The sequence below is a fragment of the Herpailurus yagouaroundi genome, unplaced genomic scaffold (genome assembly GCF_014898765.1).
Source record: "Herpailurus yagouaroundi ecotype Mexico unplaced genomic scaffold, PumYag 205, whole genome shotgun sequence".
NCBI classification, from domain to species: Eukaryota; Metazoa; Chordata; class Mammalia; order Carnivora; family Felidae; genus Herpailurus; species Herpailurus yagouaroundi.
The window spans coordinates 11028313-11055305 of record NW_024412436.1 but is presented as its reverse complement, the minus strand read 5'-3'; the positions used below and the strand labels follow the sequence as shown (position 1 = coordinate 11055305).

The 26993-nt window shown below is 47.9% G+C and overlaps 1 protein-coding gene across 1 annotated transcript in view; it reads right to left on the bottom strand.

The window, feature by feature from the left end:
- KIF26B (kinesin family member 26B) overlaps positions 1-26993 on the bottom strand; it is a 481358-nt gene that overhangs the window by 277138 nt on the left and 177227 nt on the right. The window contains exon 3 of the mRNA XM_040451654.1: positions 20903-21439. Within this exon, the coding sequence (XP_040307588.1) occupies positions 20903-21439 (537 nt within the window). The remainder of the gene's footprint in view (positions 1-20902; positions 21440-26993) is intronic.

Here is a 26993-nt window from a genome sequence, read left to right as displayed (position 1 = left end):
AAAATAAAACTAAAACAGAACAGAACACAGCCCACTATCAATATTCTCGGAGCAATGAATGAAAATGCCACATACATAAAACAAGAATGGAATTAAAGTATTTAAAGAAAAGTAAATTTGGAAAAGAACAATTAACAACAACAAAAAGAAGCTCTCAGAAATTAAAAACATGATAGAGAAATGAAAACCTTAATAAAATAGTTCAAAGATGAAACTGAAGAAATCTGTCGGAAAATGAAAGTGTTTGGCAAATAGGAAAGTAAAAAAAAAATTAAAAAAAAAAAAAAAACAGAACATTTGGCTAAATAATAGGAGTTCCAGAAAGGATAAACAAAGAAAATGGAAGAGAAGACAAAGAAATAAAGAAAATCCCTTGGGATAGGTCAACATGAAGACTGAAAGACTCATGAAGTGCTAGAAAAATGGATAACATTAGATCTACAACAAAATACATTCCTGGGAAATTCCACAGCATGAGGGATCAAGGGCTTCCCAAGAGAGACAGAGACAGAGATGAGGAATGTTTCATGTAAATGATCAAGTTTCAGACTTTCCCACATGGACACTGGAAGCTAAAAAGTCACCAAAGAAGTACCTTTAAAATTCTAGGGGATGATGATTTCCAACCTAGAACACTTATTCAGACAAAAAGTATTAATCAAGCATCAAGAAAGAATAGAGATACTTCAGGTCCAAAGTATCAAAAATTTACCCCAGTTGCACGCTTAAAGAGAAAGTAACCGGGGGGCACCTGGGTGGCTCAGTCGGCTAAGCGTCCGACTCTTGGTTTTGGCTCAGGTCATGATCTCACAGTTCGCGGGTTCGAGCCCCACATCAGGCTCCATGCTGACAGTATGGAGCCTGCTTGAGATTCTCTCTCCCTCTGCCCCTCCCCCACTTGTGTGCGCTCTCTCTCTCTCTGTCTCAAAATAAATAAATAAATTCAAAATAATAATAAGAGAAAGTAACTAGAATTACACGGCTCAGTTGCAAATAGCTTTTACATAGTCACAGCAATACCTTTAGATAGTCTTTATGTAGTCATAATAACACCAGATATTAACTGAACCAAAATTATGGCCAATTATTAGAGCAATGGGAAAATAGGTAAGCATATGTAGCAGGGAGTGGAGAGTGGGTCACGACGAAAGAGAATTAGATCTTCATGTTCCTCAATGGTCCGGCAAGAGGTCAGTAATTCTCAAACTTGTCAGGAACCCTTTACAATCTTAAAGGGGCGTCTGGGTGGCTCAGCAGGTTAAGTGTCCAGCTCTTGGTTTCAGCTCATGTCATGATCTCATGGTTCATAAGTTCAAGCCCCATGTCAGGCTCTGTACTGACAGTGGGGAGCCTGCTTGGAATTCTCTCTCTCCCTCTCTCTCTCTGATCCTCCCCCACTCTGTCTCTCTCAAAATAAATAAATAAACTTTAAAAAAATACAATCTTAAAATTACTAAGGACACCAAAGAGTTTTTCCTTTATTGTACAATATTTCCGTTTCTCAATTTGCTTAGTTTACTGGGTCTTTACCACTAACTCAACTCCAAACTCTCCTCTGTGTTCTGTAACTCTGCTCTCAAAGTGTTCTAAAATATTAGCTATCTGATCATTACATCTTATTCGAGAATTCTTTCCCAGATCCTCCTGATCTGTGCCTCCCTCTTAAATCTATTGATATTTGCCATTTTGGAAATTAAACTAAAACTCAAAATAGATATATTTATTTCAGAACGAGAAGCCCATTAAATGTTTAACATAAATAATATATTTTATGAGATACATTTCTTCTCCCAAATAAAAAATGTAATGCAAAGATTGACATTGTTTTACATTTTCACAAATCCCTTTAATGCCTGGCATATGTTGTTTTAGTTACGTGACTTGTATTGTTTCCACTGAATATATGGAGAAAAATCTATCCTCGGACAGATATGTTGTTGGTAAATGGAGCACTATTTCAATAGCCTTTTCAGATCATTGTGGACGTTCTTCTTTGATACTATACTAAAACTTGACAAGTGGTAGTTTCTTAAAGGTTCATTGAAATGAGCAATCGGAAACTACATTAACAAATGTTCAGCATCCTGTTATAATAAAATCCATTAGGCGACCATGCACGTTGAATGGATACTAGGTTATAAAATTTTCTAACAGTGCCTAGGTCATTGGAAAATACTGGTTTCCTGAGTCATACATATCTTCCAGATGTTTTGATATACTCCATTACACAATGGCAAAAAAAAATCACATTTGTTGACATCACCATTAATTCTATCAGGAAGTCTTTAAGTCATGGACAGATGAATGCCTAAAGAAGATGTGGCGCGCGCACACACACACACACACACACACACACACACACACACACACACACTGGAATACCACTCAACCATAAAGAAGAATGAGATCTTGCATTTGCAACAACATGGATGGACCTGGGGGGGATTATGCTAAGTGAAGTAAGTCGGATACAGAAAGGCAAGTATCATATGATTTCACTTATATGTAGAATCTAAAAACCAAACAGACAAAAGCAGAAACAGACCCATAAATACAGAGAACAAATTGACGATTACTGGGGCGGAGACGGGCACAGTGGGTGAAGGGGGTCGGGGGGAGGGACAGGCTTCCAGTTATGGAACGAAAAGTTCATGACATGGAAGAAACAGCACAGGAATACGGTCAATGGTATTGTGACATTGTATGGTGACAGATGGCAGGTACACTTCACATACAGGAATACCGAACATTGAGGGTCACTAAGTTGTACACTTGCAACTAATGTAACACTGAGTGTCAGTTAAATGTCAATAAGAAAAAAAAGTCCTTAAGCATTGGGAAGCTTTCAGGCTCATGGTGGCAGAATCAAGTTTTCCAAAAACTTCTATTGCTTCACCAAGGACATTCTTAAGTGGAAATGTACTTTTAAAAATTTCTGAATAGGTGATGATGGAGAATATAATGACTAGTATAGTTTGGTGCCACTGTCTCAATTCAGCAAACATGCCAGAAGTTTCACCCATCAGGGCGAATGTCAATACAGTAAGAAAGGCAGATGATGTCTGACTATTGTATAAAAATACTTTTGAGGGGCACTTGAGTGGTTCAGTCAGTTAAGCGTTCGACTTCGGCTCAGGTCATGATCTCACAGTTTGTGGGTTCGAGCCCCGCATCGGGCTCTGTGCTGACAGCTCAGAGCCTGGAGCCTGCTTCAGATTCTGTGTCTCCCTCTCTCTCTGCCCCTCCCCCACTCACGCTCTGTCTCTCTCTCAAAAATAAATAAGCATCAAACAAAATTTTTAAATAGTTTTGATCTCATGGACCCAGTGGAAGGGTCTTGGAGACTCAGATGGTCCATGGAGTACACTTTGAGAATTGCTGTAATAGGTGATCTAAAACTAAATAAATCAAGTAGCAGCAACAGAAGAATGGCACGATGTGGAGATAAATGTTAATGAACTCTGGAAAGCAGGAAACACCCACTGCATTCCCAGCAGAATGGTATCTTTCACATCAAGTCTTGCCAAATGATTTAACTCGTTAACTGATGTGTGTGTGCAACTTTGATTTAAAAACTGATAAAAGATGAAAATTTTTCAAAAATTTAAACATTCTAAGTAACTTAAGCCTCCTTCCAAAACACAATTTACTGCTTTGAATACTCAGGAGACTAGAAGACTCCTTCCAAAGAATAAACATGGTTATGTACAATGAGCTTGAAATGTAATTTCATTTTTAATGTGGATAGAATACGAGCTATAGCTCCTTGTCAGCCGATTCTAGTAATAAAGATAGATAAATATAACTCAATCCAGTTCCACCAGAAGAGTCATGTGCTCATGTGAACATGTGTTCACGAAGATGAGCTTTTCTGAGAGTGGACACAGTGTGAACTCTTGAATTCTTAAGCACTAGATAAAAGGAAATGGAACTTCCTTCCTCCTTCCAAGAGGAAATATGATATCCCTCGGAGTAAGCTTTCTTACTGACTACGAGCCTGATCTACAGGGCGGCTCTCCCAGTCCCCAGGGCCACTTGTCTCTCCAGTCACTGCTGCAGAGTCCCCTCACAAGAGACAGGCATACAGGTGAGCATACTTCAAACCCCACAGTGGCTTTTCCGCAGACAGTCTCAAGGTTCATTCAAGGTTCACTCAGGTTCAATCGAAGCCATCGATCGGATATCTTCCCTTCTGGAATATACAGACTCAGGGCAACATTCCCAGTAGAAATAGAATTCTAAACAAACTGGAGATGAAGGTCAGATTCATTTCCATGAAGAGGGGGTATGGAAGGAGAACAGGTAACCCTTTCCCTCGTGAAGTACACGTGAGGGCCACGTTTCTGTGATGACTGAGAACCACGTCTCTCTGGGGAAGGCAGGAGACACATGTGGGAGGAACGGGGTCCATCATGGCGAAGATGCACTGGGCCAGGTTAAGCAACATGGCCGCTGTCTTGGCAATTGTTGAGCATGGCAACAAATGCTAACAGCGTCCTAAGTGCACGGAAAGAGAAAGAAAAAAGAGCAAATCTGGGCAAATCAAGACTGCAGTATGCCTCTGACCAGGCATTTAAGCAGCCATCTTGTCCTCAGTCATTTAAAGTACGTGATTCTGGATAGTCACCTTAGCTGCATTTTTCAAGGAACAGTATGTTTCAGTTTGAACTACTTTCTATTTTTTCCTACTCTGTACGTAGTATTGATCCGGGGGCACCTGGGCGGCTCAGTCTGTTAAGAATCCGACTCGGTTTTGGCTCAGGTCGTGATCTCATGGTTTGTGGCTCCTGCCTGCTTGGGGTCTTCTGTCCTCCTCTCTCTCTGCCCCTCCCCCCCCCACACATTCTCTCTCTCTCTCTCTCTCTCTCTCTCTCAGAAGTAAAATAAAACATTAAAAAAAGTATTGATCCAGAACGAAAGTTACTGTGCAAAGCTTCTTAGAAAGTGGTTGTTTAATACTACCACACACAAAAAACCACTAAAAGGGTCATAACATGGACCTTTCTCCCGTAAGATTAATTGTCACCAAACTTTATGAGAAGTTTATGAGCCAGAACACCTCAGTCACAAAATGCTCCTGGAAACACCTCCAGGCTCACAGAGGTGGGCACCAAAGAATCGCCAGGACGAGAGGAAACAGACCTGCTGTTCAGTGTCTCAAGGGGATCCGTGGGACCACAGGACCTTTTAACCCAAGGTTTCAAAATGGCCTCCTCTGGCCTCAAAAATATTAGTACCTACAATGCCAAAGTTGGCAACTGCAGCCCAGAACCCTTAACATTTCCTGGGAGGAATAGCCAGAGGTGGAATCCAAGAGGATGAGGGAGGTAACTAGACTTGGACAGAGTCTCTGACGCCTTCCCATTCCGCCCACCCTGCAAGGGTCCAAACCAATGCCCGGTTACACTCTGGGCAGGTGGCAGGGCAGCCTGCTAATATCACGCATACAAAGGAAGCAGGGAGATACTTTTAACGGCGGAATCAAGAGTTAGACTCGATAACACAGCCTCTACTTCAACCCATAACACAATACTTGCTATTTATTTCTGGACTACGACTCGTACAAACAGTCCATTGAACTCGTCGCTCTGTAAGGAACCAATATTAAAATGCACTTTTCCAGATACCCGGATGGAAGGCCTATCTGGCTTCCACCCCGTGTTCCCACAGCCCGGCGTCTGGCTTGTGCCCAGGCGCTGACCCCAGGTGGACCCACATCACACAGCCATGCTCCGGAAGATCCCAGAAGGGACAAACTAAGCTCTACTCATCCTCTCTTCCCAGCCCCTGACACCTGAGATATTGTGGGCGTCTCAGAACACTGAATGAATGAAAACCCTGGCTTGGGATATTCCTCAACTGAACTCCTTTTCTCCTCCCAGGATCAGAGGGTGCCATTTGTTGTAGGTTAAGCTAATGAGGTCATTCATCATTTACGTTATCAATGGATGGCTTTAAAAAGGCGCTTGTTTAAAGGAGGAAACAATGCTAATACGGGGCCGGAAGCCGGGTCAGTGGGATCCCGATGATCCCTGCAAGGTTTATGGACAGGGCGGGGGGAGGGGGCGAGATTTTTCTGCATTGTGGGTGGTCAGAGTCCGGTTCTCCTCCATGGCTGTCAAACCCAGCCGGGCAGCAAGAGCCCCCCCTGAGCCCACCGCCCAGGAAGCTGGGTTATCCGGATCAGAGTTCCTGCCCACCACCACCACCACGGGAATCACTCTGTGCCATTCCTTCAAGAACACCACTGGATGCCCTCCCTGTCCCAACACACACACACACACACACACACACACACACACACACACACGCAAGTAAAGGGGAGATGATCAGAACAGCCATCATTCCTCACTGACTTTCTACACCAGGACACTGACAAGAGGCAAGACCCTACGTCAAGCACTGCTTTGTTTTCATCCTTAGCCCGGCGTCTGGCTCAGAAAACATCCAGAGTGGATGGGTAAACAGGTGAATTGATTCAGTGTGGTCGTAACAGTGACGCTGCTTTCCAGGTCTAGGTTCTGACAAGACAGAACGGTCCGGTGGAGAGGACACTGTGCGAGAGCCCGAAGACCCAGGTTCCAGAAGAACCTGTTGTGTACCTGTGTCCTGCTTCTCTTCCTTGTGCGGCTTCATTGGTCTCTGCCTCCGACACGCAAGGCAGCCTCGTCTCCCACCCCCCAGACTCACAACCACAGATGTCTCTGAACCGGAGGGCCCATCAGCTGACCACCCACGCGGTGGTCACCCGACACAGACCAGGGGTCAGCCCCAACCATCCTATTCCTTGTCCCCAATCCACCCATTCATTCTCAAGGCGGCCTTGGGCCTTAGTCTAAGTATCTGCGGAATCTGTCACCCCTCACCCAAGCCCTCTGCCCCACCAGACCAGCAGCATGGCCCCTGCTATCCGCCCGAGTCCCGTCTGCATAGGGTTTCTCCCGTCTACCACCACCAAGGGATGAAACCCACGCTCTGCCCGTTCGCCATGCTTCACATCACCCTCTGCATCCTCACCGGCTCCCGGCACCTCACTCCGCGACATCACCGGGCCTTCACGGATCTGCCCCTCCTCCTGCCTTCTTTAATGCTCTCTCCGCCCCCCCCCCCCATCGCCTTCCTCACACTGCCTGGCAGGTGTGTATAATTCGCGGTGCTCCGAGGCACAAGTGTCCCAGAGAGTTTAAGTGCTGGCTCCTAATAGGCTGAGTGTGCTTACGACCGAAGTGCATTCAGTGGATGATTTTTAGATAGGCATTCTGCTAGCAACGCATCTACCTTATTAAACATTTAACGACTAGTTACTGTAATTAATAAATGTACACCAATTAACCCCCAAATGCTGCACTGGTTTGTTTTCCACTTTGCCTGTTATATCGTTGGAAGTTAGCAGGCATTTAGAAGAGGTCGAAGGTTTGCAACGTTTCAATAAGTGACTTTCGCGTTAATTGCTCTACTTCCGTTCCCACTGCCTTTCCTGCCAAATCTTTTGCATAAACTGCTAACAACGGATGGAGTCGACGGATTTTCATTGCAAGTCCTTTTATTTCCTGTGCCCACCCATTCTCAGAGATGCAAATAAATTCTGATTAAAAAAAAAGATAGAGGGGTAGGATGGGGGCGGGGGAGAGGTATGAATGATTTACAAGATAAATAATTAGGTGTTAGAACTCCCTAGAGGTGACTGCATAATCTACAAGAAAAAAGGAAGTGGGGCATCTGGGTGGCTCAGTAGGCTAAGCATCTGACTCTTGATTTCGGCTCAGGTCACCATCTCGTGGTTTGTGAGTTTGAGCCCTGAGTCTGTGCTGCTGACCGCGTAGAGCCTGCTTGGGATTCTCTCTCTGTGCCTCTCTCCAGCTCGTGTGCATGTGTTCCCAATCTCTCTCTCTCCCAAAATAAAGAAACGTAAAAAAGTAAAATAAAAAAGGAAGAGAAAGAGAAAACGTGTGAGTGTGTGAGGTGAGGGAAGTGAAGACTATGAACAATGTAAGTGAATGTGAGAAATCATTAAGGCTCAGACTTGCTGAATGTTTACAGTCAGAGAAGCCAGACCATAAAACTTACATTGTGAACCTGTAGAAATGCCATCTACTAAACTTAATTCTAACACATAACTGAGTAAATGCTCAGTAAAACATTCACTGACTTTTTTAAATTCCAGAAAGGGGGGGAACTCCTCTGTGCAGGTGGTGTCTATTTCCATGAACTCGCACCTCCGTTTCTCTGCCATTGTGTGATGTGCTGACCTCACGGGACCGTTACGAAGCTCCAGGGAACGAATATGCACAAAGCACTAAGCGTTGTGCCCCGGCAAGCGGTAGCGATAATTATTATTTTTATTACAACGAAACCAAGCTGACGAAATTCACACACGGCTCCCCAAGTCGAGAGATGTGTGCTGGAGACAAAACCCGATTAAGATGAGCAGGCCATAAGGGAGGGGGTACAGGAAAAGCTCGGGGTGTCTGCTCACAGGCTGACGAAGCAGAGGGCAGAAGGGGCCCTCAGGATTCCCCCCACCGTGGGTGGAGAAACCGCCCGGCTCACCACCTAAGTCGTAGAAGTGGACGTGGAATTACGAGGGTTACTTCTCTCCACGGTCTTCCCAAAGCCAATGCCATTTCCAGGGCGTCCGCTGCCTCGCTCGAGAACAGAGGAGCTTCTAGACCACACTCCCTGGAGGACAGCACACCCCGCTCCTTTTTTCCAGAAAGCATCAGCCACCACCATCCACCTTTTCTCCTCCTTACTGTGGACAAGAACTTTCATTTCTCTGCTCCCTGTCCCTCTCACCTCCTAACGGACTCAACGAAGTGGCTGTTGCTTTTTAAATTTGTTTAACGTTTATTTATTTTTGAGACAGGGAGACAGAGGCATGAGCGGGGGAGGGTCAGAGACAGACAGGGAGACACAGAATCCGAAGCAGGCTCCAGGCTCCAAGCCATCAGCACAGAGCCCGATGCGGGGCTCGAACCCACAAACCATGAGATCACGACCTGAGCTGAAGTCGAACCCTTGCCTAACTGATGGAGCCACCCAGGCGCCCCAACGGCCGCTGCTTCTAAACGGCCGGACTCCTCAACTATGACTGTGCGGGTTTTCTGAGCTGTGTTTGGGGGGAGCGGGCCACCTCCCCCAATAGTAGCGGTCAATCCCCCAAAGCACCTGCATTCTATCAAAAAGGCTATTCGAGTAAGAAAGGATTGTCTCTCCTTACAGGAAAACAAAACAAGGCAGTTTCCAACAAAACCTGCAATACACGTAAGGGATGCCTCAGCCTCAGGATTCACCGATTCCACAACCATTGCTCAGGGGTGACAGCACGTTCCAGGGTAGATACGTCACCTTTCAGGGTGTTGTGCGGGAAGGTGGAGAACCACACTCTACAAGTAGTCCCTGTGTGTTGGGTTCTGGAGGATCTCTCAGTATGGAATCTCATTCTGCAACTCGTGCGTGCGTGTGTGTGTGTGTGTGTGTGTGTGTGTAAAATTTCATTTAAATCCAGTGTTCAGAACTCAAAAATATATTTCAGGATGAACAAAGTTAATCCTCAAAACAATGTTAAGGAGACGGATGCTATGGATGGATGTTGACCTTCTGTGTGGTCACGACACTACTCAGGTAACTGAGCAGGTGAGTCACAGTTTGCACACAAATCTGGGCGCCCCTTCCACGAGGACAGAACGGAGTTCTGTTGTCATTGAAAATCTGTTCGGGCAACAAGGTCCTTGCGAAAGGATATGTGTTAGGATGCTGAGTTGAAACATAGTTATATGTTACCCTGTTAAATTAAGGCCACATTATTGGGGCGCCTGGGTGGCTCAGTCAGTTAAGCATCCGACTACGGCTCAGGTCATGATCTCATGGTTCATGAGTTCCAGCCCCGCATCGGGCTCTGTGCTAACAGCTCAGAGCCTGGAGCCTGCTTTGGATTCTGTGTCTCCCTCTCTCTCTCTGCCCCTCCCCTGCTCCTGCTCTGTCTCTCAAAAATAAATAAATGTTTAAAAAAAATTTTTTTGTAAAGATATTATTGACAAGGAAATGGCCCGGTTTTCTTTCATTAATCATAGGGAATTACTGTAATTTATGATCAGATTTGAAATATTAGCCGTGTCCACCTCTTAGGTAAGTCTCACTAGATGGCAGTATTGTTTACACGGCCTTTTTGGTTTGGGGTTTTGGGGTGGGGGGGCAGTTATCGGCCCAACTTTCTCAAGCTTTGTCCCCACCGCCCAGTGAGAAGAGGTAACATGGCCTTTGTTTCTCTATGATCGTGCCGAGCAATACAACACGAGACCCAACTTGGAAATCCCAGCGACACAGAACTGCTCAAAAGCAGCGTGAGTGCCACAGGCGTCCCTCCCCAGGAAGGCGGCGTGTCTGAGCAATCTGAGGAAATGGCCCCCCCTCCCCAGCAGCGTGGTGAGGGCCAGGGGCAAGCGTGAGGGAAACGGTGTTTGAATCCCTGCTCCAGCATTTCCCAGCTGTGTGACCCTGGGCAGGTCACTTGACGTTTCCGGGCCTTGATCTGTCATCTGTAATTCACAGGGGCAAACCTTCCCATCCTGCTTTCACGGGCATCTCTGAGGTCTGTGGTTTTGTGGGTTTTTTTTTGGGGGGGGGGGGGGGGGTCGTTTTGTTTTGTTTTGTTTTGTTTTGTTTTGTTTTGCGAGGGAGTGAGAGCACAGGGGAGGTGCAGAGAGAGACAGACAGAGGATCCGAAGCGGGCTCTGCACGGACAGCAGAGAGCCCTATGTGGGGGCTCGAACTCCTAAGCGATGAGATTGTGACCTGAGCTGAAGTCGGAAGCTTAACCGACAGAGCCACCCAGGCGCCCTGAGGTCTGTGTGCTTTAACAAAAAGGGAGCGTGTCATGAACAGGCCAATGGGTTCGATCCTCCCACGGATACTGCCCTTCACAGCCTAATCCACCGGGCCCAAGGGAAGCCAGCCTCACGAAGGTGACGGAAACTGTCAGACTGGTTCCAGATTAGGCCTGTAATTAGAAAACTCCTGGCCACAGCCTCGAATAGAGACGTGGCTGCTGTTGTGTGTGCTCTTCATGTGGTGCCACTTTTCTCCTTGGTGTCCCAGTCATTCCCAGGCCTCAGACGTGCTGCTGAAAAGACACGCCAACCCTTTGAGGCCACCGGGGCAGCAGGAAGGCGCTAACTGGTCTCCAGAGTCCTGAAACTGGTCGCTAGTATGCTTCCGCAGCACCTCAGTTACTCCGCGGGAACGACTTGGGCATATGAAATATGTGACTCATTACCTAATCCTCACAAATACCTCTATAAGATAGAGGCACGCTAATTTGTCACGCTCAAGACAGTTAGCACAGTCAAATCTCAACTTGAAAGTAATTAGGTGTGTGCCTGGGGTGGGGCGGGTGAGGGGGAGCCTTCAATGCTCCGATTTTATTGAAGACTGCAGAGTCTACAGTAATTGTAAAAGAAAGATTTGTATTTTATAAATAGATAAGTAAATAATAAGAAAGCATGTGTGTTATAATGGTATGCCACTGTGGGTATACAAATAGCAAGGATGAAAGACCTGGGCCCTCTGTTTCAAAGTGTTTATTCAGGGGCGCCTGGGGGGGCTCAGTCGGTTAGGTGTCCGACTTCGGCTCAAGCCATGATCTCGCGGTTCGTGAGTTCGAGCCCCGCATCAGGCTCTGTGCTGATGGCTCAGAGCCTGGAGCCTGCTTCAGATTCTGTCTCCCTCTCTCTCTGCCCCTCCTCTGCTCATGCTTTATCGCTCTCTCTTTCTCTCTCTCAAATAAATAAATAAATAAATAAACATTAAAAAAAAAGTGTTCAGTAAGAATCTCGATCGAGGCCTGGATCACTCGATATTTCAAATTAACTCCAAAATAAGGAGGATTTACTCTTTTGGGTTGGTCTAAATGCTAGCTCTCTGTCATTCTGTAAAATGTTAAATGATATGAGCCTATATATCGCCTCCCCTCCTCCCTTATAAAGGTCTTCAAATACGAAGAACATTGGTCCGTGGGCCTTTCGGTGTTTTACCAATTTATCCCCTAATGCTGGGATGAGATCATTCTGCTTAGAATCTCACCTCAGCTGCGGTACACAAATGGGAAGCTGCTGCTTGGTCACGCGTAGAGGTGGCTGACGTTTCCCGAGCTGGTGAGTCCCACCGATTCCATGTGCGTGATACTCACTTTATGGTTTGGGCCTTGTGTTTTCATTTACCACTGCTTCTTATAGAAAAGCGGGCCCTGGTTCCAGTCGGTCTTGAGTCCCAGGAACCCAAGCTGCTGAAGGAACATGGCGCTCGCGCTCAGGTCACTGAACTCTGGGGTCACCATGTGTCTGACACTGTGCTAAGCACTCAACGTACATCGTCTCACACGGTCCCCACAGCGGCTCTGCGACTTTCCGCTTTGCAGAGGAGAAAACACAGGCACGTGACAGCCAGGAAGCCGTGCCAGAGGTCACCCCACACAGTAAGCAAGGACGCCGGGCTTTTATTGATGGTGCCTGAGCAGCAAATCTAGCGTGGCCCAGCATCGAGTCCCTCATTGTTCGAGACTTGGGCACCCCAGCCCAGCCCTGAGAGCTGGAGGAAGAGGAAAGCCTGTCCCCAAGCCTGGGACACAATCGCCCCATGCCCACCACCTCCCTCTGGGGCCTAGAAATATTGCTGAAGAAAAAGAGAAAAACAGGGCACCTGGGTGGCTCAGTTGGTTAAGTGTCCAACTTCGGCCCAGGTCATGATCTGTGGTTCGTGAGTTCGAGCCCCGTGTCAGGCTCTGGGCTGCCAGCTCGGAGCCTGGAGCCTGCTTCGGATTCTGTGTCTCCCTCTCTCTCTGCCCCTCCCCCACTTGCTCTCTGTCTCTTTTTCTCTCGCAAACATTAAAAAAAATATATATATATATACGGACCATCCCACCACATTAACCCCAGCCACCAGTTTGGTCAGCAGAAAAGGAAGGGACCTCCCGCCCCCCAGCACCGGCCAGGGGGGGCCCCCCCCCCCCCAGGGTAACGTTCCCCAAAGTGCTCTTTACATTTGCCCCTGTGGCTGGGCAGCGCAAACGGACGCTGAAGGAATTTTGTAAGCTCAGAAGAGGAAGCTGTGACTCCACAAAAAGCCCACGTCTGTAAGTTGGTCACTCGACCCTGTCTGTCTGAGCAGCTGCTTCATTTTGTCCCCCTGCGTCTGTGTAAGGGTGTCTGTGGGTACGATGCCTCCCTGCCTCTCTCTGCTTTACCCTTTGTGCCCTTCCCCCTCCCCGTTCTCTCTCTCCAAAGGACGAGAACAGGACTCCTTCACCGCTGGCCACCGTAAACTTGTGCCCCTGCTCCTGTTTCCGAAGTGGCTCAACCGGAAAGGCTCCCCACGCCCCCAGCCCTGCCTTCACCTTTCGCCCATCTTTCCACCTGTCACCTGTCTGTAGTGGGCTGAATGATGGCGCCCCTGAATGCACTCGCAGCTCGGGCCCTGTGACATGATTTGGAATTGGGTCTTTGTAGACGTAGTTGGTGAAGGATGGAGATGAGGTCTTCCTGGATCAGGGTGGACCCTTAATCCAGTGACTGGTGTCCTTACAATACAAGGAGAGGACGGAGGGAGACCCCGGAGGAGGCGTCCGCGGAAGGCAGAGGTTGGGACTGTTGTGAAGCAGCCGCAAGGCCCTGTGGCCAGTAGGACGCTGGAAGAGACAAGGAAGGATTCTCCTCTAGAGTCTTCAGAGGGAGCACGGCCCCGCCATGATCTGGGACTCCTAGCCTCCCGAGCTGTGAGCGAATACGTTTTTGTTGATCGAAGCCGCCTAGTTTGTGCTAATTTGTTATGGTGGCTTTAGAAACAAATATACTATCTGTCTGCAATCCGTCATCTGTCACCTTTGTTCTCTTCCCTAGACTTTACACCGTTGCCAGGTAAACTCTTCTTTAAAGCTGTGGTTCTTGACCCTGGCAGTTCAAACCCAGGCCTGGGTCCCACCCCCAGATTTTCTGATACACTCGGTGTGGGGTGTGGCTCAGGCAGTGGTAGTTCCTTAAAGCTCTCAAGTGATTCTAGCGGGCGGTTAAAAATGCCTGCTGCTGAGGGGCACCTGGGTGGCTCAGCAGGTTAAGCGTCGCACTTGCTCAGGTCACGATCTCACGGTTTGTGGGTGTGAGCCCCACACCGGGCTCTGTGCTGACAGCTCGGAGTCTGGGGCCTGCTTCGAATTTCTGTGTCTCCTTTTCTCTCTAACCCTCCCCCACTCACACAAGCTCCATCTCTCTCAAAAATAAATAATATACATTTAAAAAATTTTTCAAACAATTCCTGCCGTAGAGCAAGGAAACTTTTTCGTTCCCCTGTTCCGAAATCTCCAACAGCTGTCTTCCCACGAAACGTAAAGAGGATACCAGGGCACCTGGGTGGCTCAGTCGGCTGAGCGTCTGACTCTCGGTTTCAGCCACGGCATGACCTCACGGTTTGTGAGTTTGAGCCCCGCGTCGGCACTGTGCTGACAACGCGGAGTCTGCTTGGGATTCTCTCTCAAGACTTCCATGGTGGTAATTACAGTGGCCAATGCAGAGTCACCGTGGTGTGCTGGTTATCAGCAAGCTACAACAAGGGGGAAATCCGAGACCACTAGAGGCCAACCCTGCAGGAGGAGTGACCTCTCATCCTGGGGAAGGCACCCTCAGAAAATCAGCAGACTTGCTGACATACTGTCTGATCCGCAGGGTAACGTCTGGTCGTTCTCGAGCGGCTCCTCGTCCAAAGACCTCACCTCACTGCTCCCGCCACGCTTTTCAGCTACCAAATGTTTCCCGGGTGCATTAGTTTCCAGTTGCTGCTGAAGCAAATTACCCCAAATTGAGCAGCTTAGAGTAACACAGATTTATGCTCCATTTTCTGTTCGCTGATGTTCTGGAGGTCGGACGTCTGGAATGGGTCTGCAGGGCTGGCTCTTTCTGGAAGCTCTAGCAGAGGATTCCTCGCCTTTGCCAGCTTTTAGAAGCTGCTTTGCTTGTGGCTTGCGGCCCCTTCCTCTACCTCCAAAGCCCTTCTCTCCTCTCTGACCTCTGCTTCTGTCCCTACATCGCCTCTGGCTCTGACGGTCCTTCCTGTCTCCTTCTTATAAGGGCCTCTGTGATTATGCTGGACCCATCCAGATAATCCGGGGTGATCTCCCCCCGAATCCTCAACTTAATCATATCTGCCAAGCCCCTTTTACTGTGTAAGGAAACATACCCACAGGCTTCCTTTTCCGGGCATTAGGATATGAACATCTTTGGGGCAGGGGGCTCATTCAGCCTACCACACCAAGGGAGAGAGTATTTTTGAAATTTCCTGCTGAAGTTGGGGCGTTTGCTTCAGACCGCAGCCCTGCCCACATCCCTAAGATACGACGACCCTTCTGGAATTTCACCCTGAGCACCGTATCCTCCAGAGACGCTCTGCCCATGACTGAATATACAATCTACTTCCTTTTCTTGTGTTCCCAGTTTGTCAAAAAGCATAAAGATAAATAATACTCCTCTGATCATCTATAAATAGGTGGGAAACAAAAACCCATCATGTTAAAAATAAGTGGTTTTGAGGTTGTCATTTGTCAAATGGTGACATTATGCCATCGCCCTGGCTCAGCAAAAGCAGCAGCAAATGGGCAGGAAGCTGACACCGGGGCTGGCCCGAGAAGGGCACTGTGCATATGTTAGGGGACAAGTTGTCCGAGTAAAGAACATGAATGAGAGTCTTCTGCTCCCCCAGGGGCTGCAAACACCTGTCCCCGCTCCTGCCTAGAAAGTAGCTCAGCAGGAAGGAGCACATGCACACCCCATCCCTCGAGCTCGGCTACCCTAGAACACGTGCTTCTGGTGTCCACAAAGCCGTCGTAAGTCATAAGCAAAGGCTCTGAGTATGGGCGCACTAGCGAGCAGAATCTTCCTTCCTTCCTCTTGCAGAGGCGCTCGGAAACCCTCCGTAAAAAGGACCAGCAGCACGTCCTCCCAAGTTTGTCTGACCTCTCAAGAGCAAGTTTAGGTACCGCACGAGCCTCATGGCTTAGCGAGCCTGGACTCGCTCGTAGGCTGCTGGAGCTACCGCAGTTCTCTTGCCCATAACCTAAAATGTAAACTCCAATAACACCTGTGACTTACTAGGCACAGTCGTCTTCTGGAAACAGACAATCCCACACCGACTTCAGCCATAGTTCCGTCTACCACGGTCTCTGGCATGGATTCCAATGGATGCTTTTTGAGAAAGCAGGATAATTTTTACACTAGAGACGTTTTCCTTTAACCCAAGGAATGCACACTCAATACTCTATCACGTTAATGATCCATTATGGATTTATGATTCGTGAATTAATCTAACATCATCTTACATTGTCTTGACATGTTGACTTTATTGAAGTCCTAGGAAATAAAGTTCTCCTATCCCTTCAAGTGCCCCTGTATTGAGTGTGACATCAAATGCCAGCCGGATTCTTTGCGTTGCGTCCAAGGATCTACTGAGTATCGTTAAGATACTTCAGGTTAAAGATACTTCAGGTTAAACATAAGCTTGGTGCCCATAAACTGGTGGTTTCTACCAAAACTCCTGGGGTCTCAAGAGGTCCTTTGGCCTGGAATGTTTTCCTGAACCTAGGGCCAGACATGAGAGACACCTGTAGTGTTTCCCTGAGATTGGCATTGTCTCTAAAGAGCAGACACTTTTGCACGGGTTAGCTGCTGTGAGCGACATAAGAATGAAAGGCATCGGGTTCTCAACGGGTTTGTAATCTAGCAAGAGAGATCAAACTAAGATTTAGGAAAGAGTGAACACAAAATACTTCCTACCTCCCAGCCTCAGGCTTCTCTTCTGGCAAATGAGGGGATTCAAATAGATCCCTAATAATTGCATCCCTGCCCCAGAGCTTATAAAATGTTTTCATATTTTTCTTGACTGTTGTCCAACAACCTTACAAGGTCGGGATTCCATAGGTGAGGAAAGGGACTAAGACGTTAAGCTACTCAACTGAGGTTCACCAACGGGTGGCGCCATGGACTTGACCCAGGTAGGAAGGTCTCCAATTCTCCCACCGTGATGCAAAAGACAGTGAACCACTCTAGGGAACTGGATTCTGTGATTCTGGATTGGAATCACAACATTCTGTTGATTCTGAGTGCTGTGTGTGCAGTGTTCCCTGCGGGTGTTTACTATAATGACTAGAAATCATGCAAAAGCAGCTGCCTTTCAAAAAGATGGAATCAGGGGCACCTGGGTGGCTCAGTCGGGTGAGCGTCTGACTTCCGCTCAGGTCATGACCTCATGGTAACGAGAGTTCGAGCCCCGCATCGGGCTCTGTGCTGACAGCTCGGAGCCTGGAGCCTGCTTCCTATCCTGTGTCTCCCTCTCTCTCTGCCCCTCCCCCACTCGCCCTCTCTCTCTCAAAAATAAATGGTAAACATTAAAAAAGAAGACAAAACAAATAAAATGGATTTACTCCAAGGGATTATTCGACTTAGAAAAAAAAAAAAAAAAAAAAAGATGGAATTAACCTGTGGTTGACTACAAGGAACTAACCCAGATGTGTCTTTTCAAAGTCAAAACCCATGTGGTCCAAAGAAGGTTCTAGAGTACTTTCTGTTTTCCATGTACGTATACAGATTGGGCTAATCACCTACAAGCCAATAGCAGAAGGTCTTTCTGTGAAAGACAACTGGAGATTGTTGCGCTTTGGTGTGGGTAACGGGGGGCTTGAGGAATGTGAGGGACCTTCCTATCACCCATGTGAAGGTTTCACTCTGTCAGTGTTGGAAAGCCTGTCCTCATCTTGGTCATCCTCCCTGCACTTAAATGGGAGAAGGACAACGTCCTCTTCTCCCACGTTTCTGCAGGCTCCAGGTTTCAGCAGCAACAAAGTCTAGATGCTTCTCTGCTCAGCGAACAGCCCTGGCACCGGTCCAGAGGGCTACCTGCTCTGTGCGGAGGGAAGCAGGAGCGTGGGTGGGCAGGAAAAGCGAGGTCAGCTTTCAGAACAGTCAGCCGTGTCTGCTGAGCTGGCTATCCTGTGAGCTGCAGAATATTTATGGCAGGGAGATGTCCGTAATGGGAGACACTCAGTCTGGCCAGACGCCGATCGCCTAGCCCAGGGCATCAGGATGACACAGTCATGACACGGGGGCACCGATTCACAGCCAGGCACCAAATCTCTTTATCCCAGACAGATTCCCTTTGATCCCTTTATCGACTAGGCCGAAATGCACGGATTAGCCTGTTCTGGAGTCGGAAAGAAGCATTCGAATTTACCCAGGAAATTCTCAAGTCGGTGGCTTGTGTGAATCATCCTTGCATCGGCCTTGCCCACGGGCTGGACTGTGAGCCCTCCTGTGCTCTCTCTCACCCCCGCACTCACCTCCCCGGCTGACACTGGGTGGTTCACCCGCCCGACCCCGTAAAGACCACGGGACCGGAACCTGGGGTTCTAGCCCAACGCGGGAGCCCCACCGACACCTAGCACAGTGTCCAGCACTTGGTTAGAGCTTAATAAACATCTGTGATGGGGCAGGACATTCTTTTTCAGCAGACACGGAAGAAGAGGAGGAGCAACACTAATCAGGCACAAGTAAAAAAAAAAAAAAAATCATCAAAAACCCTTAATCTTGCTTTCAAGCAGCATCTTTACCCTGCCCACCCACCCCATACAAACTTTCCTAACACTTTGACTATTTTCTAGGAAAGCACCAAGGCCCAATCCCTCATCCTTGCTCATTAGTGCTGTGCAGCAGCTGAATCTTCTAACTAGCACCTGATATATGTCACAAGTGCTCTGGGGCCCAGGAAGGTGTAACATGAGTCGTCTGTGTAACATGAGTATGTGCCTCACACAACTCAGGGTGTGTTGAAAATACGACCTGAGTACAAGAATGTGCACCCGAGCATTTTATTTATAGTAGCGAAAACTGAAACTCTAATAATTGGTGCTTGGGTATATAAATTAGGCCACACTCAGATAATGGATCATATTTATATAATGGCATACTATGCTACCATTAAGGATCCTATTCTAGAAAAAAATATATAATGGCATGGGAAAATGCACCCAGTAATATTAAGCGAAAAGCAGATCACAGAATTAAACATAATCACAATTGTATAAATTGGGCTTGTATAAAATCCTGGAAGGAAACATACCCAACAGTTATATAGTCCATTTCTGGGTGATGTTGATTTTTAGTCTTATTTATACTTGTTTGTATTTTTTGTATGTTATTTTATAGGAAACATAATACTTTTTTATTAGTTTTCAACATAATATATTTAAAATCTCGAACAGAAAAGGTATGTTACTCAACAGCGGAAAGAGGCTACTCTGTTCCCGCCTTCCATGGTTATGTTCAAGCGTTAGATGATAAAGCCCCATCCAGGGGGCCGCTGGCTCGGCATCAGATTTTTATACTCACAATCCAGAAAATTCCACCCCAAAGTAAAGTGGCAGGTAGGTCCCTGCAGGTCAACACAGGAGTGATTTTCTTTGGTATGTCGGGTCTGGAAAGGAGCCATATCTGGGAAAGATGTTGATGGGACACTGCTCTGGGGTAAAGCTGGGGGAAAGTTAGAAGTGGCAAGCCAGTGCTGGCTCCGTCCCCAACTGTGTGGCCGCAGGTCATTTGATTTCTCTATGCATTGTGTTCCCCGTCTATAAAAGGAAGATCTAACATCCGTCCTGCCCGCTCACAGGTCTACTGTGAGGTTAAATAAACTGATGTGCGCCCCATATTTTGCAAACTACAAAGCACCCAGTAAATGGCAGTCTGGCGATCCAAGAATGCTAACTTCTTAAGATAAGGATCCAGGCTCCCCACTTTCCTTCAAGATATCAAGACAAGCCATCTATACTCCCTCTTCCACTCTAGAAAAGTCACCAGGAATTTGATCAGCCACATTTAACGCATTTTATGTTCCCCCGTACCTTTGCCCCACGTAACAAAACCATACTGTGTTCTCTCAACTTGTTTCTTTTTTTTCCCCTGGGGACATGGTCAGATTGGCTTTCCCTGCCTCTGCTGAGGGAAGGTGAGGCCAAAAGCCTGGATTCTTGCCACTGGAATGTGGACGAAGTTACCTATGTCCCTTCCAGGCTGGGTCCCTCAAGTCCCCCCATGAGATTCTCCACAATCTCTCTCTTCCCTCATTCCTTGGCTGCTTGTACAAGATCTAGTGTCAGACTCTGAGGCCCCTGGAAGATGGTGACATGGAAACGAGTGGAAGGCCAGGCACCAAACACCCGATACAACAGGGCCATGAGTAAGAAATAACCTGGGATCATTTGTTACACCAGTGAGATCTCCTGACTAATACACTCTGTGACCATGGCCACCCCTCCAATCCACAGGGACTTCAATGCTTTCTGCTGCTTGCCACATGACTGATGCAGGGGACACAGAGAACACATATGGCAAACCCAACCCTCATCCAACAGAAAACTCACCCAAGAAAAGTTAAGACAATTTTTTAAGATCCCTTGGCAGATTTAGGACCTGCTTCCTTAATTTCTATAGGGAAACTCAGGAGCATGTGCTAATTTAAGCAACTGAAAAAGAGAAAATAAGAAAACTGAAAGACACTTGGTAACCTAATCCCAACCGTATTTAAAGTGAGTTGCAGATAGAAAAGGGTTATGGTCCAACAAGGCAGAAGGGGTTAGGAAGGGAGTCTACACCTTTTTTAGAGGGTCCAGACATTGGAAGCAGAGCGCTACCATGGATCACTGGCCCCTCATATGTTTCATCTTTATTTAGCAATGGCCAGTGGGGGGGCCACATGGAAACATTGGGCTCTGAGTTGGGAAGTCCCCAGAAGGAAAAGAGCAAAGACAGGAAGTGCAACCCACTTCTCTGCATGGACTCCAACCAACCCTGTTCTAACTTGCCCAGAGGCTACTTACCTGGTATGGGTACAGGGTGACCCCGTTGGTTCTCGACAGGGACCAGGTGCCATCCAGGTACTGGTGAGCCTGAATGGCCACTGAGTTGAGGATGTTCCCATTGCTGGGACTGGTGGCCATCTGAAGGCTGACCTTGGCCTGGTGGGTTGGGGACCCACTCTTCTTCTCGGCCCCGTTGCTGACCCCGAGGCTGTTGGGTTTGCTGCTGTGCTTGTTGGTGACGAAAGCCGTGTAGTTGGGGGAGGCATAGGAGGCAGGCACAAAGGCCCAATCTCTGGGCTGCTGCAGCCCACCCATGTGCCGGGACCCCACCAGGGTGGGCATGTTGGAGAGGGCTGGGGGCGAGCCAGGCGAGCCATCATAATGCTCACTGCCAGCTGCCTGTTCCAAGGTCACCACCATCTGGATGGCCTCCTGCTTCAGCTGGTTCAGGTGTGTGGCACAAATGTCACAGCGGTTGTCCTTGTCATTCCATGCCTTCCGGATGGTGTTGGGGACCTGGAGCTTGTCGTGAATCACGGCCGAGAAAGCAGGGTCCTGGAGAGCACACAAGCAAAACAAAACAGGAGAACCTGTAACTCAAGGCTGGTACGTGCAATTCAGATGTCTGGCTTAGGAGTTAAGCCCTAGATGTATTCAGAGTCTGACTGTCTGATAGACCTCCAACAGACGTGAGCAGCCGGGCTGGCAGAAAAGCCTCTAGTGCACAAACACCTTTGATACATAGGAGATTATTATGGTGGAGACATTAGGAATAATTAAAAACAAAAAGATTTCTAAGCATCCTCCTCACCAGGATGGCCAAAGAACATTCCAGATTCTTCTCCACGTGTCCACTGAAGAATTACAGGGAGTGAGGGGTGAGTGCCGTCAGCCCCGATTGATGCGCATGGTCCCCTGGCCCCCCGCAGGCCATGGAACGCTGGTGATTGATGGAGATTCTATTCTAAGAAAGTCTTGGCCTCATTAGTGCTGTGTGCTTAGTGCCATTGGAAGGAAACCAAACCGAACAGATTCCGGACCAGAAGCCCAGCAGCCCCTGCAGATTCCCCGTTGACCATCTGCTCCGTGGCAAGCTGGATACACGTGTTTGATATCCTCACCAATTCAAAGAAAAATACCTCCATGACAAGCAGTCCAAGACACCTGTCCCCACAAGCATCATCTAAAACTACTATTCAAAACTCTTTAGCTCGGAAACCCTTGCCTAAAACAAATCAGGGGGTGTCTAGGTGGCTCAGTCGGTTGAGTGTCTGACTCTTGATGGCCACTCAGGTCATGATCTCACGGTTCGTGAGACCGAGCACCACACTGAGCTCTGTGCTGACAGCACAGAGCCTGCTTGGGATTCTCTCTCTCTCTCCCTCTCCACCCCTCTCCTACTGGCACACATACACGCTCGCTCTCTCTCTCTCAAAACAAATAAAAGTTTAAAAGAAATCAGAAAATGAAGTTAATGAGGATGATTTCTTTCATTCACTTTATGTTCATTTTTATAGGAAAACAGGATTTCGCAGAGAAATAAGCATGAGGGGTGTTAACCGTTTACCAGAATATTTGAGTTCTAATTCCAGTTCTGCTACTAACTAGCCGTGTGACTTTGGACAAGCTAATTGGCCTCACTGAGCCCCTCGTCTGTCACCAGAGGCCATGGCCGATCCTTGCCGTAAGATCCTTCCAGCTCCGTGACTCTGGCCGTGGAGAAATCAGGACAAGAGAGTATGGTACGTGTATATACAGACAGAGCCATATGTCATTTCGGGGGCCTGACTGAACTTTTGAGATCCAAAATTTGCTGCAAATAATTGATGAGGCTCATTTTCCTCTAGGACATTAGAAGAAAAGTCTGCCCTTCTGAAACTTACTGTCTGGTTTCATGGGAAAGGGGGGGGCCCCCCCGGAGTATTGGGGGGGGCTTGATCTGGGGTAAAAAGGGCCCTGGGGGGGGGGGCGCCTGGGTGGGCAGGAAGAAAGATCGGCGGTGGGAGAGATGTTCTTAATTACGATCTGTCTTGATTATGTGCTATAGCGTTTTGTTTTCCCTGTTTAACTACCCTGAAAAGCTCCTCAGCAGGCGCTGATTAACTGATTAATAAATCAAGAGGCCCCTTTACACGGCAGCAGCAAGGGGTGGCTCAGGAGGCAGAAACTCAAGACAGTCACCTAAAATGATGGGAAATAATAAGAGGTCAAGGTTGATCGAGTCCGGTTGACAAAGTGCTACGAGCCATATGAGACCTGCCTGGTGGCATCCTTCCCGGTGACAGCTGCTCTGTCCAGAGTCAGATCACAACTCCGAGCATGTGGGACCCCCGGTGGGCTAAAGGACCCCTCAGGGACCATTCTGGAGCAGGCTGTCGCTTCGGTGTTCAGATAAGGAAACTGAGCTCCAAAAAGGTTAGTAGCTTGGACTACACCCAGACGCCTCAAACCCTAGGTCGTGCTTTTCAGAGCCGAAGAGTCATATTCACCGATGGACTCATGGGGTTTTTTGCAGTTTTCACCTCACTCATCTAGGCAATAGTCATTTATTCAAAAGAAATTTATTTGAGCCCCCATCTGTGCCCAGACACAGGTTCCTGCTTTTTCATACAACATTACAAAATGAGCATTTTCCTGGGGCGCCTGGGTGGCGCAGTCGGTTAGGCGTCCGACTTCAGCCAGGTCACGATCTCGCGGTCCGGGAGTTCGAGCCCCGCGTCAGGCTCTGGGCTGATGGCTCAGAGCCTGGAGCCTGTTTCCGATTCTGTGTCTCCCTCTCTCTCTGCCCCTCCCCCGTTCATGCTCTGTCTCTCTCTGTCCCCAAAATAAATAAACGTTGAAAAAAAAAAATTAAAAAAAAAAATGAGCATTTTCCCTTATCAATACATGTCATTTGAAAATGTGATTTTTTAATGACCAGGCCGTATTTTATCCTTTCGTTGTTTCAAGGTCATTTATTTATCCCCACGTTCTACTACGTAACCAGAGACAGCGTAAGAAATCAGAGACGGGCATTCAAAAGCAACCCGCAACCCATATAGCTCATGCTTTCAAGATGCCAAACTATTTGGTTTCAGGAAGCCTCAAACGAATGGCTGATTTAGAACGTTTGTGTTAATCCAATCATCAGGAAGAGGCGTCACAGTGAGGAGGCAGATAGAAGTCCGGTCCCGTCCGCACTTCTAGATCCCTATAGAATCTAGATTTAAGTCTGACATCTGCAGCTCAGGCAGGGGGTCACATCCATGCTCCAGAAATGGCATAAGCCTGCTTCTAGGGGTTCCTTTCTCCTTTTCTTCTTGTCTTGTTTTGTTTTTCAATATTTATTTTGAGAGAGAGAGAGAGAGAGAGAGAGTGTGTGGGTGTGCGCGCGCGTGCGTGAGCGGGGAGGGACAGAGAGAATCCCAAGCAGGCTCCACGAGGTCAGCACAGAGCCGGATGCGGGGCACGATCTCATGAACCGCGAGATCATGACCCGAGCTCGACAGACTAAGCCACCCAGGTGCCCCCTTCTTGGTTTTTACTGCTCTCCCTTGAAGCAGTACCGTCTTCACTCAGCTCACTGCTGTTTTGCCGTTCAACGTCTAACATGTAACAAAGAACATCCGTTGGCCAGGCCCTGCGCTAGGTTGGGGACCTCAGGATGCGTGAAAACAATTCCTGTCTCCCGCAAGTTCACAGTCCAGGGGACCTTCCTGGTTCCTGGATGCCACGACCCTTTGCTGCCACCTCCAGTGCAGGACCAATCAACACACATGGGACCCACGGAATTTCAGTGCTCCCCACCTGGTTCCAGAGGCGTCAACAAAACCAGCCGTGAGTGCTGCAGCAAAGCCCTCTATCAGTACAGTGCACATGACCACAGACACCCAGAAGCAGCAAAGAGCCTCTGCTGTCTCCTCCGGAGGAAAGCGGAGATCGACTCTTCAACGAGATACAATTGCTGGCTGATGTCAGAGGCGTTCCCTAAATTAAGCCACCCTTGATCTGAAACCCTATGCGGGTGCTTATCAGCAAAAGGCCTCAGTTAGTTGGGGAGCCTGGGTGGCTCAGTCACTTAAGCGTCTGACTCCTGATTTTGGCTCAGGTCATGATCTCACAGTTGAGAAACGGAGCCCCACGTTGAGCTCTGTGCTGACAAGCGGGGAGCCTACTTGAAATTCTATCTCTGCCCTCCCCCCACCTGTGCTCTCTCTCTCTCAAAATAAATAAGCAAACATTTTTTTAAAAAAGCCCCAATTAGTCAAGAGATATAGCTTGTGGAAACTAAAACCCTTCGCAAGGGTTTGTCCATACATTATAAATATTTTATTTTTTTTTTTTTAATTTTTTTTTCAACATTTATTTATTTTTGGGACAGAGAGAGACAGAGCATGAACGGGGGAGGGGCAGAGAGAGAGGGAGACACAGAATCGGAAACAGGCTCCAGGCTCCGAGCCATCAGCCCAGAGCCCGACGCGGGGCTCGAACTCACGGACCGCGAGATCGTGACCTGGCTGAAGTCGGACGCTCAACCGACTGCGCCACCCAGGCGCCCCAGTACATTATAAATATTTTAGCGCAACTCAAAACTTCAAAGGGGAATGGTCAACAGACACGGCTTTCTGTACGCGCTGGGGAAAAGATGCTGCTCGGGGGAGAGGGGTCCTAAACAGGAAGAAAAGAGAAAAGGAGGCTTCAGAGCCATGGAAGGCTCACACACGCCAATCTTTTCTGTCACGAGCACAAAAAGGTTTGCAGTGGCCCCGGGAGATGAGCTACGGCAGCGCCCTTGGGGTCAGCTTGCGCCCGAAGAAACCTGGACCCCGGGAAGGAATGAATTAAGCCCCACAGTCTGGCTTGCTGCCTAGCCCCTGGGTTTCAAAGACATCCCTACAGCTAGTCCTCGTTCACCCTGTGAGCTCGGGAAACAATCGCCTGGGAACAGCGGGAACCCTGCACAAGCTGAATCTCTATCTTGAACGTCCTAATTTTCACTTCAGCACGTACGAAAAGTAGGCTATTGGTATTTGGGCGACATTCGCATCCTCACCTTTGAAGGTGAAGGTTCGGTGCCCCAAACATCCTCATCTTTCAAAAATAGTAACAAAATGATTTCTCCTGCACATCTGCCATGGGGAGGAATTCAAGAAAACACTTGGGCGACTGGTAACGTTCCTTAGGAGGAGGGTTAGGGCAAATACGTGCCCAACTTCTCACTGCCAGAAAGGAACACAGAAAACTCTGGAAGATGGTTCTCCAACCCCTTTACAGCTCTACTTCTTCTAGGGGCGTTTTGGGAAAAGGGGCGTCCTAACACATCCCCTAAGCATGTCTTAGACTGATGACTTTCTTTAGGTTGACCTCCCCACTGTCTTCTGGTAGACTGATCTAAAAAATTATGATGAAATCTTCCCCAGGCAATGGCATCCAAGCCCATGGCTTCAATAGCCATCTATATCCTGGTGACTGGGAATTCGCTCTTTTTGTCTCTGCTGGTCTTTCTCCTGAACTCCAAAGCCCTTATATCCCATACCCCCCTGGAAAACATCACCCCAATAAATACTCTTCAAACTGACAATTCAAACTTAATTTTATTGGCCCTTAAACGTACTCTTATTCCAACAATCACTATCAAAGTTCACACAGCATCCTTATCCATTCAGGCATCCAGGCCAGAAATCTAGAACCTTCCTTGTCTCCCCCTTTCCCCTCCAATCCAACCGCAAAATGTAGAAGGTACTTTCTGAGAGCCCTTTACAGTGCCTCTGTTCATGTCCACTGTCATGATAAAGCTGTAAACACTTCTCACACCACCACGGTCTCCCTGATTCTAGCCTTGACCTCAACCCACCTCCCCCCGAGACGATTTTACTAGAAGGCAGATCCAATGGTGTCATTATCCTGCTATCCTAGACCTGCATTCCAGGAGCGATCTTACTTCTGTAGTTTCTATTTGGAGAACTACCTCTCTGCTAGACTGTCAGGTCCTTGAGGGGAAATATTCTTTCTTTCCATCTTTAATCCCTCCGTGGCTCAAACGGTGCTTACTGCACGGTAAGGGCTGGACAGGTATTTGTGAATTACGTGAACGAATGAAAGAATTCAACCAAAGCAGAAACAGTCAAGT